Source organism: Eubalaena glacialis, chromosome 17 (genome assembly GCF_028564815.1).
Source record: "Eubalaena glacialis isolate mEubGla1 chromosome 17, mEubGla1.1.hap2.+ XY, whole genome shotgun sequence".
Classification (NCBI taxonomy): Eukaryota; Metazoa; Chordata; class Mammalia; order Artiodactyla; family Balaenidae; genus Eubalaena; species Eubalaena glacialis.
Genome location: NC_083732.1, coordinates 50824466 through 50846523, shown reverse-complemented (window position 1 = coordinate 50846523; position 22058 = coordinate 50824466). Strand labels below are relative to the sequence as shown.

Here is a 22058-nt window from a genome sequence, read left to right as displayed (position 1 = left end):
TTCCCCTTCTCCTCCATTGATAGCCACAAGAAACGATGTTCTCCCTTTTCCTTGGGAATGAAAAAATCTAAATGTCTTAAATTTACCATAGATGCTCTGAGGTTAAACAGACGCTTAATGCAGTTTCCAGTTACAATCCCAGAATATTTTGTAGTCGTTCAGTCATTCAGCCATAGACAGGGGCCACTCAGCTCAGAACAGGGTTACATGTACAATCTTCCATCCAGATAGGTAAATAATGTCTATTTGAGGAAGAAAGCTCTGCCAGTAGATTTAATGTTAATGTAGATTTAAAGAACGTGTACGGTGAGGAATTCAGCCTTCCTTCTATAATGTGTCAAGAGTCTGAAATTATCACTCTCTTCATTAGTTTTAAATGTATATGTAGGGTTTCTTTAAGAAAGCTTCAAAGTTCATTGACTTGAGAACTCTTTTATTGTATTCTTCTCAGTGCCAGAAATTAAATCAGGAAATTCCATAATGTATTGATGTTTTAATTTTTTTTTTTTAACTTTTAAGTGCTACCTATTATCCCTGTTGCTTAGCATAAGGCCCCTTACCTGTTCATAGATATCTAAACTAACCAGTGGACTTGACTGGACTTTTGCTAGTACTTTGGTGTGTCTCCCATCTCATTGTTAGTAAAATGACTGTGGCAGCCTCCATGAATAGAGTTCTGTAAAACCAAACCAGATTCTGTTCAACACAGTAAAAATTTGAGCTAAAGTGGAGTATTAGGGGGAAAAGAAGTATGTCGCTCCAGGCCACAAACAACTCAAAACAGTTTGAGGCATGCACTGGTAAATCTTACAAAATGCTATAGGCAATTCAGCATCAAAATTGCCATAGAAAATTATTGTTGTTAGCCATTCTGTTGATAGTTCATATTGTTAGAATTGCTAGCAGATGGGAAAATGGATGAGTCAGGATACAGTATTAGCAATCCATATTTTTTTAATCACAGGCCACTAATAAGGTCTGTAGCATCTGTGATATTTATTTAAACAGTTGCTAGGAAGAGTTTGTTTTCCCAGTAAACACAGCAAACCTTATACAAGGGTTTTTTGATTGACTCTTTGACTAAATGTGTTAACATTAACATGTAAGACCATTTGTTTCATTGTGATGGTTATCTCATTTGACAGACTGATTATACCAGCAACTCGTAGACCCATTAAGTCTTGAAATGTTATCACATTTAAGCATTTTGAAACTTCATGATCCTGTTTCTGCTATTTTTTGAAATTAAGACTTTTTAAAAAGCCCTCATGTAATTAGGACTATTTTTGACAAAACAAAATAATGTAGAAATCTGAGTGTTCTCCCCTTACAGCTTTTAAGATGAAATTGTTTTGGAAAATAATTCCTTCTTACTTAATTTTACTGACAGCTCTTCCTGATCTAGCCATAAGAATGTTTGCTCTTCTTGGCCATTTGAAATGACAGATATCAGGGGGCAAGACATATTAATAAAAGCAGAGAATAAAATCAATTTCCATAAAAGGGTTTAAATGGAGATTGGGTATATTGAATCACAGGGGCCTGAGAGAAACACATTTTGAGATCTGGGATTATTAAAAGTCATTGCACATGACTAAGTCATTTGTTTAGCACAAACATGAGCTATAAAGTTGGGTTGAGTTAAGCCTCACAGAATCTCACTGCAAAAGAGAACCTTAGAGATGATCTACTCTAACTTCCTTAGTTTAGGTGAGGAAATGAGAGCTAGCTTGCTCAAAGTTACCCTCCTGGTTAATGGCAGAGACATGACCCGACCCTTAGGTCAACGCTGTTTTTTATTATACCAAGTCTGATATTCTTAATCTAGCACGGCCAGAGAGTTCAACAAGTTCAGTCACCACAGATTTGGGGGTGTGCTGCTGAGAAACTTCTTCGGTCTTCAACCTGAACTGAAAGGGAAAATGGTTTTTTAAGTATTCAGCTATGAAGGCCACAGTGAATAGAAAATACCGCATTTGACATTTCTATACAGCAGTCTTTTAAAATGAAATAAACTGCAGAAGTTCAGCAAAAGATAGAATGGCTATCTTCTTTAAGCTTCAGGCCAGTAAACTAGGATCTCCCAGCTCTTATAAAAAGTTTAAAATAAGTTAAAGAATCTAAGAAAAACCCCAAATTTTTGAAGAATAATAATTAGATAGATGAGTGGATGGATACTTGTTTATAAGTTAAATGAAAAAGTCAAAACTACTTTTTAATGGGAGTCAACATTTTGTTTGAAAATTAGTACAGTTTGGTGTATGAGTGACAGCTTGAATAAGCAGCTCATTTTGTTAATAACAGTCCTAGATTATCACATTTTAATCCAGGAGGTAAGAAGAGTACAGATCAAGATCCAAAAATATTATGTTTTTCAGTATCCCTTAAAAAAAGAAAACCCAAGATAGGTATTCAGATTGAAAACTCACTTACTAGCTCTTACATAAAACAGTAGCATAAGTAACTCTGTAATGTGAGAAGTTAAGATAGAAAACAAGATTAAATCAACCCATAGATAATTCTGACAGTTCAAACTTTTAATAATTAGAATTATTTCTGAACTCTATGAGAAGTATTGAAAAGCTGCTAATTATTATTAGCAGCACACCTCCAAATCTGTGGTGACTGAACTTGTTGAACTCTCTGGCCGTGCTAGATTAAGAATATCAGACTTGGTATAATAAAAAACAGCATTGACCTAAGGGTCGGGTCATGTCTCTGCCATTAACCAGGAGGGTAACTTTGAGCAAGCTAGCTCTCATTTCCTCACCTAAACTAAGGAAGTTAGAGTAGATCATCTCTAAGGTTCTCTTTTGCAGTGAGATTCTGTGAGGCTTAACTCAACCCAACTTTATAGTTCATGTTTGTGCTAAACAAATGACTTAGTCATGTGCAATGACTTTTAATAATCCCAGATCTCAAAATGTGTTTCTCTCAGGCCCCTGTGATTCAATGTACCCAATCTCCATTTAAACCCTTTTATGGAAATTGATTTTATTCTCTGCTTTTATTAATATGTCTTGCCCCCTGATATCTGTCATTTCAAATGGCCAAGAAGAGCAAACATTCTTATGAATAGAAAAAAAAGTTTCTCAAGTAATGAAACAATATTGTTCTAAAACTCATCGCTTTTTCTGTGACTCTGTTTTTGAAGCAGCTGTGGGCTCTGTCTCTGCATTCGAGTTTTTCCTCTTATTGCATGGCAGCTTATTTGGTCACTTAGCCAAGTCATGTGTCCTCAGTGTTTGTAAAGGTTGTCAAACTACAACATTCTTTAACTGTGTTAAGTCCTGAAGATTTAAGAATCATTGTTAGTTGTGCAAGTTATATTTTGTCATTAAGTTCAAAACTAAATTTTGTTAAATAGAATTAGCCTATAACATATAAAAGTCATTTCCAGATGAGTTATTCATTTTTGTACATTTTTCGTATACAGTAAAAACCACAATGTATGCACGTTCTAAAATTCTTTTATTTATTTGACTTAACCAAATTCTAAACCCTGACAAATGTAGAAGACTTGATACTACAACACTAGTTTACTCTGCATTTATTTTGGAATTAGTCAACTGGCATATAGTTATGGTAATACAGCTACTTTGTATTCCATGTAGAAAGATGGTTCATAAGTAACATTTCTTTCCTATATAAAAAAAAATGTAAATTCAAGTTGATTTACCACAAGCTCTATTAATCCATAAACGTAATTCTGAAGGGATTTCCATCTTGCTCTTTATAAATATTTTCAAGAAACTTGATTTTAGTGAAGGAAATTTTCATCACAGCAATATTGATATTAGTTCAGGAAGCTCAACTTTTTCTTCTGATATTATCCTTATTAGCTCTCAGAATTGTTTTAATTTGATTAGTATTTTAAAAGGGTGGTAGTGGATTGTATGGTACTATAGGGTCATTTTTATCATTATGAGTCTGTATAAATTGTTATCTGGTTTGCGCATCATTTTACTACCAAGGCATCAAGCGTACTGTTTCCCAAGAGATTGAAAAAGCTGCTTCTGCCACGTTTCCCACCTCAAACCATTTTTATGCCTGTGGGAGCCTTGATAGCTACAGAAACACAGAGTGTTAAATATGTTATTAGGGCTTAACTAGAAGTCAAAACTCAACCAGAAGTTCATATCTATAAATCATACCCATTTTTATAAGAAGTGAAAATTTTCACCAGTTAACCTCACTTTTTTTTAGTCTAGATGACACCATAATCTAGAGTTATTTAGGAATATATGGCTATTTCTGTTCTGTTGACAAAATAAGAAAAGCCTCTGACCACAAATGTTAAGGTTTGGGGATTATTTTCTGTTGGATATCGTAGGCAGATTGTAAGATCAGGGAGAAAATCTTCTTTTCCTGGATAATCTTATCCTCATCAAGAGCTTCAGTTATAAACTAAATGCTGATGATTCCCTAAGTCTGTGTCTTCAGCTTGAATCTTTCTCCTGAGTTCCAAAACCCCAAATTATAATCCATATCTGATATCTCTACCTTGATGCCATTAACTCCCCTACCTTATTAATGGTATCAGTCTCTACCCCATGACCCCAGCTTGAAGCCAGAATCATCCTTAACCCTTCCTTCTTTCTGGCCCTTCATAATCAGTCAGTGAACAAAGAAAGCCCTATCAATTGTATTGATATTTTCAAGACTCTCCAATCCCTCTCTTCTTCTCAGTCTCCACTTCCATTTTCCTGGTTCAAGACTCATCCTCTGAGTAGACTGTTGAACCCGCTAACAGGTCTTCCTGCCTCCATTTTTCCCCCATGGCAATCCATTTTCTCTACCTGCTATTGGAGATATTTTTCTAAAGCTCATTCATATATGATCATGTTTTGAACACCAATTATGCTCAAAATTATCAAGCATTTCTTTCTTTTCTACAGAAAGTTTGTAGCAACACACTTAAGGCCCTTAGTCATCTGGCCTCTCCTCTCTTTCCTCTCCTAATCCCCTCCCCCATGGATCCTTCCTACATCCCAGCAGTCAGCTGACATCTCGAAAGATGCCAGGCATTTGTGTGCCTTATACGTCTCTGCTCACGCTGTTACCCTTCTCCCCTGTCCTGTTTCCTGACTTCTCAGCTTTCTCCTCCACTAGTGAGTTAGCTGTGCATGGACCTGTCTTGTCAGCTAGATTGCAAGCTCTTTGTGGGGTAGTGTTCTATTCATCTCTGCATCTACAGTGCTTGGTCCGTAGAAAATATCAATAAATGTTTTAATAAATGAATCCTCTGAAGTTCTCGGATGGCCCACCAGAAAACATAACTATGTATGTATCTCATGTAGTCGAAGTCAGATTTCCTGTAACCTCGACCTTATACAGCCACAAATATGAAGTTAAATTTTAAACACACACACACACAAAACAGGTATAACAAGCTTCAGCACTAAAGCCATGCTCTATCTTTCCTAAAGCAGCCTCAAGCTGTCACTCAGAAGCTGTTTATTCTTATTTAGTCTAATGCCTTATAGGATTGTTGAATTGCCCTTCTGGTTTGCAATAAGTGAACAGACTTGGAGTAGAGAGAGAAGGATATCCACTCAATGATGGCAAAGAAAGGAGCTCATAGCTTTCCCTCAAATGAAGATAAAAAGCCAAAAAGAAGAGAGGAAATTAATACATGGTATAGATTAGTCATAGATATTAATAATGATGATTCATCATAAGGAAAGGTTGTTTTAGGTCCTGCTTTAGAAGGCAGCATAATCTGTAAAATACTTTATAAAGATTTTCTGTTAAAAATGGTTGAAACAGTTTTATCACTTAAAGAACTGAGATTTAGATACTTCATGAATTTACTTATTGGAACACCTAATTCCCTAACAATGCCAGCTGATGGTTCTCTAGTATCACAGACCTGTTTTTCACAAATTCTACATATTGATAATATAAAAGTCTATTAGAGAAGAAAAATTTTTTCTTCTAAGTAGCTTCTTTCTCTGAATTCAGTCCATTCCTTTAGTATAATATTTATAAACTATTGGCAGTTTGCCCCAGTAAGATAGTATAAGATATTTATAAGATATTTAGTGCAAAAATTGTTTGCTTTGTATGATGTTATGTCTCCTAATTATAGTGTAACCCATTCCTTTGAGTCATTTATTCTGTATTCCTGTTTATCTACCCACCTTTGTGTCTTCATATTTAGCAGCATAGTTTAATAGTTTCTAGGTATGTGTACAAGCTCTAAAGTTTAAATATTTTTGGAATACCTGGGGTAGACGTGAAACCCATGCATAAAAAATCAATTATAAAATAGTCCGTGAGTCTAGAATCAAATACTAAATGGTGGTCTTTAAATTTTGAATGTTATATAGAAATTCAGAGATAAGAAAGATAACATAGGCTAAAATAGAGACAAAGTGGAATTGGATCTTATGTAGACAGCACTCAGCCTTGTCTTTCTCAGTGATACGTGGCTGTGTGTGTTCTCTATTGGCCCTTCATCTCACTATCACAGAAAGTTTCAAGATTCCCTGTTAGCTTATTCTTTATCCCCACAGTGATTTGAACAATAGTGATCAAATAACAGATTAATACTTCCACTAAAAATTAATTACAGGACTTCCCTGGTGGCTCAGTGGTTAAGAATCCGCCTGCCAATGCAGGAGACACGGGTTCGAGCCCTGGTCCGGGAAGATCCCACATGCCGCGGAGCAACTAAGCCCGTGCGCCACAACTACTGAGTCTGTGCTCTAGGTCTCGCAAGCCACAACTGCTGAGCCCAAGTGCCACAACTACTGAAGCCTGTATGCCTAGAGACCGTGCTCTGCAACAAGAGAAGCCACCGCAATGAGAAGCCCGCACACCACAACGAAGAGTAGCCCCCGCTCGCCGCAAACTAGAGAAAGCCCATGTGCAGCAACAAAGACCCAACACACCCAAAAATAAATAAATAAATAAATTTATTTTAAAAAACAATTAATTACAGCAGAAACTAACACACCATTGTAAAGCAATTATACTCCAATAAAGATGTTAAAAAAATTAATGAAGTATGTAATAATATAATACTATGCTTTCTATATACATGTATATAATAGTATATAATATAATAAGCTAGGGTTTTTTTTTTTTAATGATGTTTGACTAAAAAATAACAGGGCATATTTTAGATATATACCAGAACTTCTTATACACCAAAGCAAGTGGTAGTCACCTTCAGAGTCATCATCCTGGGAGCCAATGCATTCTCTCCCATAACACTGTCATTCTTATATTCTTGGAACGCCTCTTCTGCATTTCTTCAGTCTCTGACTCATTCTTTTCAGTATCCTCAGTGGTGACAAACCTTTTTCAGTTGAGAATGGATTTGATTTTGGGAACCAAGGGTCACTTAGGGCCAGGTATGATGAGTAAGGTGGAGGATCAAGCTGAACAATGCTACTTTTGGTTAAGATTGCCATGTGACTGTAAAGTCATGAGAGTGTTTTCTGGCTTGGCTTATAAAGTAACCAAAGACAGTTCTCTTCTGAAAACAAAATACAAGCTGCAAGTTTTATCATATTAAAACCGAGTCTGGGGCTTCCCTGGTGGCGCAGTGGTTGAGAGTCTGCCTGCCAATGCAGGGGACACGGGTTCGAGCCCTGGTCTGGGAAGATCCCACATGCCGCGGAGCAACTAGGCCCGTGAGCCACAATTACTGAGCCAGCGCGTCTGGAGCCTGTGCTCCGCAACAAGAGAGGCCGCGATAGTGAGAGGCCCACGCACCGCGATGAAGAGTGGCCCCCACTTGCCGCAACTAGAGAAAGCCCTCGCACAGAAACGAAGACCCAGCACAGCCATAAATAAATAAATAAATAAATAATTTAAAAAAAAAAAAAAAAACCGAGTCTGGATTACTCTCATGTAATTTCCTGCTCCAAAGTTGATCATGGCTCCCTGAAGTCCAAACCTGGCTTTGGCTGGCTTCCAGGACCCCACCAGCTCCTAGTTTTCTGTCTAGTTTTCTGTCCTTATTAGTTCTTCCTCCTCAGCACAGCAGGCCCTCCTCCCAGGGCCCCGCTCACTGCCCTGAGGTATCCCCGTTTCCAAGGACCAGCATAGTCCCTGCTCCCTAAAGGGAATCATATCTCCATTAAATTTATAGCAAGGCTCCTCTCTTTTTTGTTGGGAATCTGTTTTTAAAAAAAAAAAAACAACAATGGCTGCTTTTCCCAGGTAAATGTACACATGAACATGCAGAGTTTTTCACATGAGAAGCTTAGTTACGGATTTGAGTTAAGAACCTGTCACTATAATCTGTACCACATACAATAGGGCTTAATTGTATAGGGTCTGGCATAAGTCCCTAAATATTTATAGTTGCTAATCATACCCTTCAAACTAATTTGTAAGTTTCTAAGGCAAGGAAATAGTTTAGTACTTCTATGCTTCCCTTACAATACCTACCAAGATGCTGAGTATGTAATAGCAAATAGTAGATCATTTTGCTTTAACAGACTTTTTAAAAATCACCTGTCTGCCACCATTGCTTTAATAGTTTCTGAAGGAGACAGAGTGTTAGATTTTTTTAAATGTTAATAAGATAAAAAGCCCAAGTGTTAGGTTATATATTTCAGGGCATCCTATAGGCCCTGAGGCAATATCCCTAAAACGTTTCTCTGGAGATAATCCATATCTTGCTGTTTTTTTTTTTTTTTTTTTAAGATTTTTAGAAATTTCATGTAATGTCTGAAACATTTATATTAACATATTTCCATACAAATAACCCAATGAAAGTTTAGTATTAGTTGTTTTGTTTGTTTGTTTATACTGCAGGTTCTTATTAGTCATCAATTTTATACACATCAGTGTATACATGTCAATCCCAATGGCCCTATTCAGCACACCACCATCCCCACCCCACCGCAGTTTTCCCCCCTTGGTGTCCATATGTCTGTTCTCTACATCTGTGTCTCAACTTCTGCCCTGCAAACCGGCTCATCTGTACCATTTTTCTAGGTTCCACATACATGCGTTAATATACGATATTTGTTTTTCTCTTTCTGACTTACTTCACTCTGTATGACAGTCTCTAGATCCATCCACGTCTCAACAAATGACTCAGTTTCGTTCCTTTTTATGGCTGAGTAATATTCCATTGTATATATGTACCACAACTTCTTTATCCATTCGTCTGTTGATGGGCATTTAGGTTGCTTCCATGACCTGGCTATTGTAAATAGTGCTGCAATGAACATTCGGGTGCATGTGTCTTTTTGAATTACGGTTTTCTCTGGGTATATGCCCAGTAGTGGGATTGCTGGGTCATATGGTAATTCTATTTTTAGTTTTTTAAGGAACCTCCATATTGTTCTCCATAGTGGCTGTATCAATTTACATTCCCACCAACAGTGCAAGAGGGTTCCCTTTTCTCCACACCCTCTCCAGCATTTGTTGTTTGTAGATTTTCTGATGATGCCCATTCTAACTGGTGTGAGGTGATACCTCATTGTAGTTTTGATTTGCATTTCTCTAATAATTAGTGATGTTAAACATCTTTTCATGTGCTTCGTGGCCATCTGTATGTCTTCTTTGGAGAAATGTCTATTTAGGTCTTCTGCCCATTTTTGGATTGGGGTGTTTGTTTCTTTAATATTGAGCTGAATGAGCTGTTTATATATTTTGGAGATTAATCCTTTGTCCGTTGATTCGTTTGCAAATATTTTCTCCCATTCTGAGGGTTGTCTTTTCGTCTTGTTTATGGTTTCCTTTGCTGTGCAAAAGCTTTGAAGTTTCATTAGGTCCCATTTGTTTATTTTTGTTTTTATTTCCATTACTCTAGGAGGTGGATCAAAAAAGATCTTGCTGTGATTTATGTCAAAGAGTGTTCTTCCTATGTTTTCCTCTAAGAGTTTTATAGTGTCCAGTCTTACATTTAGGTCTCTAATCCATTTTGAGTTTATTTTTGTGTATGGTGTTAGGGAGTATTCTAATTTCATTCTTTTACATGTAGCTGTCCAGTTTTCCCAGCACCACTTATTGAAGAGACTGTCTTTTCTCCATTGTATATCTTTGCCTCCTTTGTCATAGATTAGTTGACCATAGGTGTGTGGGTTTATCTCTGGGCTTTCTATCTTGTTCCATTGATCTATGTTTCTGTTTTTGTGCCAGTACCATATTGTCTTGATTACTGTAGCTTTGTAGTATAGTCTGAAGTCAGGGAGTCTGATTCCTCCAGCTCCGTTTTTTTCCCTCAAGATTGCTTTGGCTATTTGGGGTCTTTTGTGTCTCCATACAAATTTTAAGATGATTTGTTCTAGCTCCGTAAAAAATGCCATTGGTAATTTGATAGGGATTGCATTGAATCTGTAGATTGCTTTGGGTAGTATAGTCATTTTCACAATGTTGATTCTTCCAATCCAAGAACATGGTATATCTCTCCATCTGTTGGTATCATCTTTAATTTCTTTCATCAGTGTCTTATAGTTTTCTGCATACAGGTCTTTTGTCTCCCTAGGTAGCTTTATTCCTAGATATTTTATTCTTTTTGTTTCAATGGTAAATGGGAGTGTTTCCATAATTTCTCTTTCAGATTTTTCATCATTAGTGTATAGGAATGCAAGAGATTTCTGTGCATTAATTTTGTATCCTGCAACTTTACCATATTCATTAATTAGCTCTAGCAGTTTTCTGGTGGCAGTTTTAGAATTCTCTATGTATAGTATCATGTCATCAGTAAACAGTGACAGTTTTACTTCTTCTTTTCCAATTTGTATTCCTTTTATTTCTTTTTCTTCTCTGATTGCCGTGGCTAGGACTTCCAAAACTATGTTGAATAATAGTGGTGACAGTGGACATCCTTGTCTCGTTCCTGATCTTAGAGGAAATGCTTTCAGTTTTTCACCGTTGAGAATGATGTTTGCTGTGGGTTTGTCATATATGGCCTTTATTATGTTGAGGTAGGTTCCCTCTATGCCCACTTTCTGGAGAGTTTTTATCATAAATGGGTGTTGAATTTTGTCAAAAGCTTTTTCTACATCTATTGAGATGATCATATGGTTTTTATTCTTCAATTTGTTAATATGGTGTATCACATTGATTGATTTGCGTATATTGAAGAATCCTTGCATCCCTGGGATAAATCCCACTTGATCGTGGTGTATGATCCTTTTAATGTGTTGTTGGATTCTGTTTGCTAGTATTTTGTTGAGGATTTTTGCATCTATATTCATCAGTGATATTGGTCTGTAATTTTCTTTTTTTGTAGTGTCTTTGTCTGGTTTTGGTATCAGGGTGATGGTGGCCTCATAGAATGAGTTTGGGAGTGTTCCTTCCTCTGCAATTTTTTGGAAGAGTTTGAGAAGGATAGGTGTTAGCTCTTCTCTAAATGTTTGATAGAATTCACCTGTGAAGCCATCTGGTCCTGGACTTTTGTTTGTTGGAAGATTTTTAATCACAGTTTCAATTTCATTACTTGTGATTGGTCTGTTCATATTTTCTGCTTCTTCCTGGTTCAGTCTTGGAAGGTTATACCTTTCTAAGAATTTGTCCATTTCTTCTAGGTTGTCCATTTTATTGGCATAAAGTTGCTTGTAGTAGTCTCTTAGGATGCTTTGTATTTCTGCGGTGTCTGTTGTAACTTCTCCTTTTTCATTTCTGATTTTATTGATTTGAGTCCTCTCCCTCTTTTTCTTGATGAGTCTGGCTAATGGCTTATCAATTTTGTTTATCTTCTCAAAGAACCAGCTTTTAGTTTTATTGATCTTTGCTATTGTTTTCTTTGTTTCTATTTCATTTATTTCTGCTCTGATCTTTATGATTTCTTTCCTTCTGCTAACTTTGGGTTTTGTTTGTTCTTCTTTCTCTAGTTTCTTTAGGTGTAAGGTTAGATTGTTTACTTGAGATTTTTCTTGTTTCTTTAGGTAGGCTTGTATAGCTATAAACTTCCCTCTTAGAACTGCTTTTGCTGCATCCCATAGGTTTTGGGTTGTAGTGTTTTCATTGTCATTTGTCTCTAGGTATTTTTTGATTTCCTCTTTGATTTCTTCAGTGATCTCTTGGTTATTTAGTAACGTATTGTTTAGCCTCCATGTGTTTGTGTTTTTTACGTTTTTTCCCCTGTAATTCATTTCTAATCTCATAGCGTTGTGGTCAGAAAAGATGCTTGATATGATTTCAATTTTCTTAAATTTACTGAGGCTTGATTTGTGACCCAAGATGTGATCTATCCTGGAGAATGTTCCGTGCGCACTTGAGAAGAACGTGTAATCTGCTGTTTTTGGATGGAATGTCCTATAAATATCAATTAAATCTATCTGGTCTATTGTGTCATTTAAAGCTTCTGTTTCCTTATTTATTTTCATTTTGGATGATCTGTCCATTGGTGTAAGTGAAGTGTTAAAGTCCCCCACTATTATTGTGTTACTGTCAATTTCCTCTTTTATAGCTGTTAGCAGTTGCCTTATGTAATGAGGTGCTCCTATGTTGGGTGCATATATATTTATAATTGTTATATCTTCTTCTTGGATTGATCCCTTGATCATTATGTAGTGTCCTTCCTTGTCTCTTGTAACATTCTTTATTTTAAAGTCTATTTTATCTGATATGAGTATAGCTACTCCAGCTTTCTTTTGATTTCCATTTGCATGGAATATCTTTTTCCATCCCCTCACTTTCAGTCTGTATGTGTCCCTAGGTCTAAAGTGGGTCGCTTGTAGACAACATATATATGGGTCTTGTTTTTGTATCCATTCAGCAAGCCTGTGTCTTTTGGCTGGAGCATTTAATCCATTCACATTTAAGGTAATTATCGATATGTATGTTCCTATGACCATTTTCTTAATTGTTTTGGGTTTGTTTTTGTAGGTCCTTTTCTTCTCTTGTGTTTCCCACTTAGAGAAGTTCCTTTAACATTTGTTGTAGAGCTGGTTTGGTGGTGCTGAATTCTCTTAGCTTTTGCTTGTCTGTAAAGCTTTTGATTTCTCCATCAAATCTAAATGAGATCCTTGCCAGGTAGAGTAATCTTGGTTGTAGGTTCTTCCCTTTCATCACTTTAAGTATATCATGCCACTCCCTTCTGGCTTGTAGAGTTTCTGCTGAGAAATCAGCTGTTAACCTTATGGGAGTTCCCTTGTATGTTATTTGTCGTTTTTCCCTTGCTGCTTTCAATAATTTTTCTTTGTCTTTAATTTTTGCCACTTTGATTACTATGTGTCTCGGCATGCTTCTCCTTGAGTTTATCCTGTATGGGACTCTCTGCGCTTCCTGGACTTGGGTGGCTATTTCCTTTCCCATGTTAGGGAAGTTTTCGACTATAACCTCTTCAGATATTTTCTCTGGTCCTTTCTCTCTCTCTTCTCCTTCTGGGACCCCTATAATGTGAATGTTGTTGCGTTTAATGTTGTCCCAGAGGTCTCTTAGGCTGTCTTCATTTCTTTTCATTCTTTTTTCTTTAGTCTGTTCCGCAGCAGTGAATTCCACCATTCTGTCTTCCAGGTCACTTATCCGTTCTTCTGCCTCAGTTATTCTGCTATTGATTCCTTCTAGTGTAGTTTTCATTTCAGTTATTGTATTGGTCATCTCTGTTTGTTTGTTCTTTAATTCTTCTAGGTCTTTGTTAATCATTTCTTGCATCTTCTCAATCTTTGCCTCCATTCTTATTCCAAGGTCCTGGATCATCTTCACTATCATTATTCTGAATTCTTTTTCTGGAAGGTTGCCTATCTCCACTTCATTTAGTTGTTTTTCTGGGGTTTTTTCTTGTTCCTTCATCTGGTATATAGCCCTCTGCCTTTTCATCTTGTCTATCTTTCTGTAAATGTGGTTTCTGTTCCACAGGCTGCAGGACTGTAGTTTTTCTTGCTTCTGCTGTCTGCCCTCTGGTGGTTGAGGCTATCTAAGAGGCTTGATGGGAGGCTCTGGAGGTGGGTAGAGCTGACTGTTGCTGTGGCGGTCAGAGCTCCGTAAAACTTTAATCCACCTGACTGTTGATGGGTGGGGCTGGGTTCCCTCCCTGTTGGTTGTTTTGCCTGAGGCAACCCAACACTGGAGCCTACCCGGGCTCTTTGGTGGGGCTAATGGCAGACTCTGGGAGGGCTCACGCCAAGGAGTACTTCCCAGAACCTCCGCTGCCAGTGTCCTTGTCCCCACGGTGAAACAGAGACAGCCCCCGCCTCTGCAGGAGACCCCCCAACACCAGCAGTTATGTCTGGTTCAGTCTCCCCCAGGGTCACTGCTCCTTCCCCTGGGTCCCGATGCACAAACTATTTTGTGTGTGCCCTCCAAGAGTGGGGTCTCTGTTTCCCCCAGTCCTGTTGAAGTCCTGCAATCAATTCCCACTAGGCTTCAAAGTCTGATTCTCTATGAATTCCTCCTCCCGTTGCCTGACCCCCAGGTTGGGAAGCCTGACGTGGGGCTCAGAACGTTCACTCCAGTGGGTGGACTTCTGTGGTATAAGTGCTCGCCAGTCTGTGAGTCACCCACCCAGCAGTTATGGGATTTGATTTTACTCTGATTGCGCCCCTCCTACCGTCTCACTGTGGCTTCTCCCCTGTCCTTGGATGTGGGGTATCCTCCTTGGTGAAGTCCAGTGTCTTCCTGTCGATGATTGTCCAGCAGCCAGTTGTGATTCTGGTGCTCTCGCAAGAGGGAGTGAGAGCACGTCCTTCTACTCCGCCATCTTGGTTAATCCGCCCTATCTTGCTGTTTTGACATGTAAATAAATACAGTAAAGCTCCAGATGCCACAGATCCTGTTATGTAGAACTGATTTTATCCCATTCACACAGGACATGAGGCCTCTCTTCTGTTGTTACACAGAAAACCAGTAAAGGATGTGCCAGTGGTGCCCCCAGAAGCTAGCATAATCAAACTAAATCATTATAGTCAAACTGTATCATTTAGTCAAATCATATCATTACTGTCAAACTATAACATATACAGTGAACACGGGACAGGTATTTCATTTTCAAATTGGCCAAGCCCACGTCAGAACCTACACAGCACTGTTTGTATCAGGTTTGGGATATTTTGAATCAAATTTAAAACCCTGTCTTATCAAAATGCTTGGGGTAAAAGTATTCTAGATAATTTAATTTTCTGGTTAACCAAGTGCTTAAAATTTAAGCATTTGGTAAAATGCAGAATAGAATGGTTAATTTAACCTGTATTCAATCTTGTCACATTCTTGGGTGATCTCTGCAAGTGTTTATGATTATCGTAGCTCTCCATAGATGGCAAGGGTGTGAGAGAGTAGAGTGAATATATCCGGAACATATCCTGAAAGTCTGTTTGTTGACGATGGTGGATTTGTCTTTCTGCCTTTTTTAAAACAGATACATTTTATTAGCTTATTTTTCTCACTTGTTTTTTCCTAAAAGCAGAGTTTTTTATTGTTTCGTTGCAGATTACTTGAGGTTCTTGCAAGATGTGGCTTCTTGGTTCTTGAGGGAAGGAATTCCTGTTTTAATTGTTGAGCCATATTTCAAATATGACGTAAAGAGTTGAAATATTCATGCTAAAACTCATTAGACTTTAACCTATTGTAGATAATTTTACTATTTTAATATCTTCTTTTTTTTCCTATATCCAGTTAAAAAATCTAAGTTTAGAAGAACTACAGATGCGGTTAAAAGCGCTGGACCCCATGATGGAACGAGAAATAGAAGAGCTTCGTCAAAGATACACTGCGAAAAGACAACCCATTCTGGATGCAATGGATGCGAAGAAAAGAAGGCAGCAAAACTTTTGAGTCTAATTTCTTTTCTGTTTGTTTCTATGACTATTCTGGAGACCAAGAAACCACTAAGAATTGAAGGAATATTATGATTTTTTTTTTAATCTCTAAAATTTGTGCTCTATGACCAGGCAACAGTCAAAAACTGATGATGGTACAAACCCAGGTAAATCCCCCAAAAGACAGAACTTAATACTGTTTCCACTGTGTTTTCATTCTTAAATGATGGAAACAGCAGAAATGCATTCTTCTCTGCATCTGTCAGCTGCATACTGGCACTAAAACTGTGTTGTAAAATGAAGGCTGTGTTTAGAAACCTTGAAAATCCAAAGCTATTGTTTAATTGTACAGCACCGAAGGGCTTTATGTTACAATATTCTTTATTCTCTTTTAGTAGCCTATTTATTGTATCCCTTTAGGTAAATTTATTTATTTATGCTATTTCACTTTGTTCTGTTTTTTAAGGACAAGATCAGGATAGCTTTCGTGAAGGTAGGGACATATTAATAGATGATAATGTACAACCAAATTATACTGTAAGCAGGGAGCTATGGGGTTACTTACATTCCTTGATTTCCAGGATAGTTTTCCAATAGAAGCAAAGCAATAATAGCAATAGTACACAAATGGGCCAGGCATTTTTTATACTGAAGCAATAATTCCATTTTTACCTTCTGAAATTTTAATTTTTTAATTTTTGATGTTTGGTACAAATAGGACTATATATATTTAGGTCATACAGAGCTATAATGTTTAAAACCAAAGAAATCAGTGGAACCCTTGCACAAAAAAGTATGGTAAATATTTTTAAAGAAATAAATCCTTAAGACAAATGTAATTGTTAATATTGTTTCATGTGTAGGTCTGATAGCTAAACTGTATCAAATTGTAGTAAGCTCATCAGATTTATTTCTGTGAGGATGTGCTCAACTGTTCCAGACTTTTTTGTTGATTTCACTTATTTCCTGGGAATTGGTAAATGTCATGTGCCTGACGGATAACAAAATAGCAAAAACATTTGTACTGAACTGTGCAAGCCTTGGGGACTGAAAAAAAAAAGATTAAAACCATTAAAAAGAAACTCATTTCTAAGCTGAATGATCATTTGCATGATTGAACCGGGACCAGTCATTTCCTAAACTACATATGGCCATCTTGACAGCATTTGTTCTTTTGTGTGTTTAATTACTATGTTTAAATCATAAAGACAAATAAATGTTACTGTGCCACCCAACACATTTCATCTCTATCTTTTTTTAAAACTGATGACCTGGATTCTGTCTTTTCCAGGCAAGGAAGGTATATTAGTCAGGACAGGCTAGATTATGCAGTGATAACAACTCTAAACCTTCAGTGACTTAATATAACCCAGGTTATTTGTCACTCGTGTGCCCTGCTCCTGTCCTTCACACCCAGGGACCCTGCTGACCGAGCCTCCACCATCTGCAACGTTGGTGGTCACCACAGCAAGGGAAGGAGCCCTCATGAGTCTCACATTAGCTCCAGCCAGCAGTGACAGAAGGTGTGTCATCTCTGGAAACTTCTATTCCTTTTTAAAATGGCATTGTGCCCCAGGTAATGCCTGGAGTAACATTTGTCCTTGCCGTGTTAAGTCCTTACAAATAGTAAATTGTGTAATTGGATACAAATTATAAGATAGTTATAAAATAGTGGTAAATGTTGAAGACTTTATAAGGAGTATTTAAAATGAAAACTGAATTTACAGTATATGCTTCAGCTACATCTGTTTGGGAAAATCAGATGAGTCAATCAACTGAAACACCCCACCCCTTTTTTTCCTTTCTTAATTGTTTTTCTTTTCAGTAAACTGCCTAATACCTCGCCTAATTTGATGGAAACAAATGGCTGACTTGTTATTACCCAAGTAAAGCCACCTACATGAAATGACAAGAAATCTATGAAGGTGATTTCTCTCCAGTTTGCTAAACTAGAAAATTTATGCAAATTAATTCAATGGGGCCTGTTAACTACTCTTACTAATAAAGTCTCAACAAGAATCCTTTTAATAATAAGTATCCCATGTTCCAATCATATTGTAACTTTTATGTGAATAGACTTTATATACTGTTGTTGTATTTGTCTTTTTAAATATGTGTATATAAACGTATGTATATGTATATGTAACTCTCTTAATATGTATATTTAAGAGAGTTACAAACAATGGGCATTGTTTTACTTTAGAGCCTTAGGAAGCTCCAGAACATTTCAGGATAACCTGCCTTAAAATTTTCCTATCTCCTCACTCTCTGCCCACCACCAATCAAAAAAGGGAATTTAAAATTTTGAAGAACCAAAAGCCATTAAAGAAACTTTCAAGTCTAGGTCAGCCTTGATTAATCATTATTCTTAGGAAAGAGTTTTCTAGTTATTTTAATGAGTTTAAGAAGAAGCCTCTTATTATTTTAACCTTGGTTGCTGAGAACATTCCAGAAGTAGGTAAGTGTACTTTATGCACAACCCACCCCCCACCGTCCTTTAATAGATACAGTATTATAAATGTAATTGAAGCTAATGAGTAAGGATTTCATCTTGCTGAAAAGCCAGCATCATTGTATATGTTGGCCTGTGGATGAGAAAATTTTTTCTTTGATTTAATGAACTTAGATAACTCATTTCTACAGACTTAGAATACACTTAGCTTATTTTAGCATAAATAGTTTTATGTTCAAAATACGAGCTAATTTGGCCAATATAAATTGGACAGGAAAATGTATTTATTTAAATGGTTTTCAAAATAATAACACCTATTACTTGGGACACTTATTATGTGTGTCAGATACTATGCTAAACAACCTTACATGTATTACTTACATGCCTTTGAATTTCTTTCTTCTGCTTATTTATTGAATCACATCCCCAAGGTTTAAAATCACTCTCTACTCACTAAAGAATATGTAGCTTGTCTAGCGGAAATTATATAATATATTAATAAGATGTTTTTAACTTAGTCACAGGAAATCTCTTCAAATTACTGACACATTAGCATTCAATAGGAATGCTATTTTTGTTTCATATCCTGTATTTTAAAGATTAATGATTAAAGTAAATTCTGAAAGTACTAATTATAAAACATTCTAAATAAAACTTTAAAAAAAATAATTGGAATTGCATTACATTACTAAATTTCTTAAGTACAGGCATTTAGTTAGATATTGCATCAAAATGCTATCTTGGAGTACTAGATTTTTTTTTTTTTTTTTTTTTTTTGTGGTCCCAAAGCCCAAGAATCTGGAGTTTAATGAGAGAACTACTTGTCTTTGCTGTTTGCGCAGTCTGATAAGATCTATACCCAGGGATGTTTGGATAGTCCCATGCACTGAATAGTGGCTTATCCTCCAGGGAGTCAGTCAGCTTCGCCCTGTTCCATGTCCATACAAAACACCTTCAACCTCAGCCAACCACTTCCCTGAGTCATAAAAAGACCCCAAGAGAGAAAAAAAAATGACCAACTCAATTCTTCCACCAATCTTGGAAAAACAGCTCCAAGTCCATTTTCTTCTCACGCCGGACCATAGCATTAGCCAGACTCCCTACCACTATTTTTTTTTTCACTTGATTAAACTCCCTAAATTAAAATTCTGATTTGCTGGGTCACTCTTAAGTTCACAGAATTTTGCCTACCAAGTTAAGAATGAACTCTGCCTCCTGCCATTCAAGACCTGCAACATGTCCCAACCTACACGACCTCACCTTGCCTTACTGATTTCTTTGAGGCCTTTCTTCCACCAAACCGAACTGCTTCCAAACTCTATTATAATTATTTGATCTCCCTTATTACTGGATTGTAAGGTACCTGAAACCGAGAAACTTAGTGTTTATCCATCTTGTTTCCCCACAGTGCTTACCAGGATATCAGATGTGCTTGGCAGTAAATAAAGTTTCATTGACTGAAATTAGCTCAAATAACAAAATTGTCATCATTAATCATATAGGCTAATCCCTCTCCTTACATCCAGGTAATCATAGTAAAGAGAAAAATAATATCAACCCGTTTTTTAGCATCTACTAAGCCATGAACTTGATATATTATCTCAAACCTTCACAAGAGGGTACATAGTTTTTTTCTCAGGAAAGACAGGATTGGAGAGATTAAATGAGGTCATAAAGCTAGTCAGTGCCAGCATGAACTTTAAACTCCCATCTATCTCCAAAATCTTTGCTTTTCCCACTAGACCACATTGCCTAATAAACACAGCAGGTCTGGCTTTAGAATTGCTGGACAGGATTGCTAAGCCTGCCTGCTGATCTATCTTGTAAGGACAGGACCTTGTTAGCTGATTTGAACCTTTTCTCCATTTCATTGGAACCTACATTTTCCGAAACGGCACCCTTTCTACGTATAGGGGAAAAAAGCAGGGTGCATATACTTAAGTTTCCAAGATGACTTATACAAAAAGATTTTTTTCCTTCATTGGAATATATCTGGAGTTCGTGTGCCTTAAAAGCTGTTTTGTAAACTAAAACGTATCATATTCTCTCCCTTACCAAAGTCTGTCTCTGGTAATGAGTACTTTAGAGAAACATTAATCAGCATAGTGGAAGGTGGAAGGCCTCAGAAGCTAAATTATCTGGGTTCAAGTCCCAGCTCTTCCTTTATACTTTTGTTGCCCTGGGCAAGAATAACCATTCAACCAATCTGTGTTTCAATTTCTTCATCTGTAATAATGCAGCAACTGTGAAAATCAAATGTTCTAGTACATGTAAAATATTTAACAAAGTTCCTAGCATATGGCATGTAGATATTAGCTTAAAAAATAAACTTTTAACCCTTTCCAGTTTATACATTGTTTTTAAAAGAATAAAGAAAAGGGTTCTGTTCTTCATTGATAAACAAGTTTATTGTAACTTCTAAAGTGCATTAGAGTCTTCTAGTACCCAGATGCGTCTTCCATCAAGGGTCTGGCCTGCTCTCAGGTAGTGATTTGCACTGAGAAAAATCATGTTCAATCTTTTAAGTATTTCCTTTCTACCTAGAGCAAAGTAAGTAGGTTAAGCTAAACTCCCCACACCCCCACCCCTTAAGACTATCCTTTCTATTTTAGGGATATTAAGGCCAACGTCTATGGCCCCATTTGTGAAGAACCATCAGGAAAATTTCAAATTTATGCTTCTAAAGTTTTGCTTCAGTAAAGTTTTAGCATTCTGGTCGTTAAAAATATGAATCATGTAATTGACTGGGTTTCCCAATTTACTTTGGTCCCAGGAAGTTCAAAATCAAATTCAGAGTTAATAATTATATAGGATTCTGCGATCTACATGCTTACATTTCCCTGATCTTATAAAAACTGAAAAGAGTTTTTTAAAGGAAAAGAAAAGAGATACCTAGAGGTATGAGTCCTTCCACTATACTTAGAAGGATCTGGTTCCCTATCATGTGTTATTTTTATGTCTTCTCATAGGGTTTGTGTGCGTGTCAGATATGGTGATATGTGTCAAGGGGATTTGCTGGTCAGGCCCTTGGCCTAGAACCCTGATGGAATCTTTCACATGTGAGTATCACCACCTGAGGAGAAAGGAATCTCTAGGGTATGAGGTTCTTGGGTTCTGAGATAACCACTGTTCTTCCTCTGGGGAGGAGCCAAGAGAGAGAATACCACATGCCCTTGGCCCTCATACCTCCTGCCCTCAGCAACCTGTTCAAATCACATTTACAAACAACTGAGTTAGACTGACCAGGCAAGCACCATGCCTTCCAAACCCTCGGTCAGCCAGCAGATCAAAATCCCTAAAAAAGCTTATCTATCTCTCAGTATTTTCCCATTTGTATTGTTCTATCCATAAGGCACTTTATAGTCTCAATGAAGAAAAAAAGAAGTAGAAGAGAGCAAAGGGAAATAGGTTTTTTTTAGCGTGATAGAAATGACAGTTGTAACCAAAAATTACAAAATAGTGTCATATCCTACATTTCCACAATAGAAAAACAAGTATTCCATTTTATGAGAAAGCACTAAAAGCTAATGAGTTCTACAATTTTTCTAGTAGAAAATTCAGTGCCTGCCTGGGTTTAAACCAAGCAACTAGCTGTCTTTTAAATTTTTACAGAATTTTTCCAGGGTGAACTGTAGCTAGTTGAGTGGAAGCTAAATAAAACCTGATACTAAAGCTCTCAGCTTTTAAAATATTCTCTTTCTAATGTTCCAGTGTATACAGACCATGCTGGATGGGGGCAGTTCTGCAGCTGTGCATTTTTTCAGCCTTTCCATTTACTCCATGACACGTTTCTTTCCTATTTAAAAAGAAAATATTCTTAGCAAAAATTTTCAAATGAGAAGACATAATAGCACTTGGAACCAAAAAGTCTTTGATGTTAAAAAACAAGATGCACTGAGGAATCTGAAATGTAGAACTGTTTCATTATTAATGCA

General features: G+C 36.9%; 1 protein-coding gene across 1 annotated transcript in view; it reads left to right on the top strand.

The window, feature by feature from the left end:
* The window catches only part of STK3 (serine/threonine kinase 3), a 339874-nt gene extending 322912 nt beyond the window's left edge, over positions 1–16962 (top strand). The window contains exon 11 of the mRNA XM_061171351.1: positions 15529–16962. Coding sequence (XP_061027334.1) covers positions 15529–15687 — 159 coding nt within the window. The 3' untranslated portion in view covers positions 15688–16962. The remainder of the gene's footprint in view (positions 1–15528) is intronic.
* The last annotated feature ends 5096 nt before the right edge of the window (positions 16963–22058 follow it).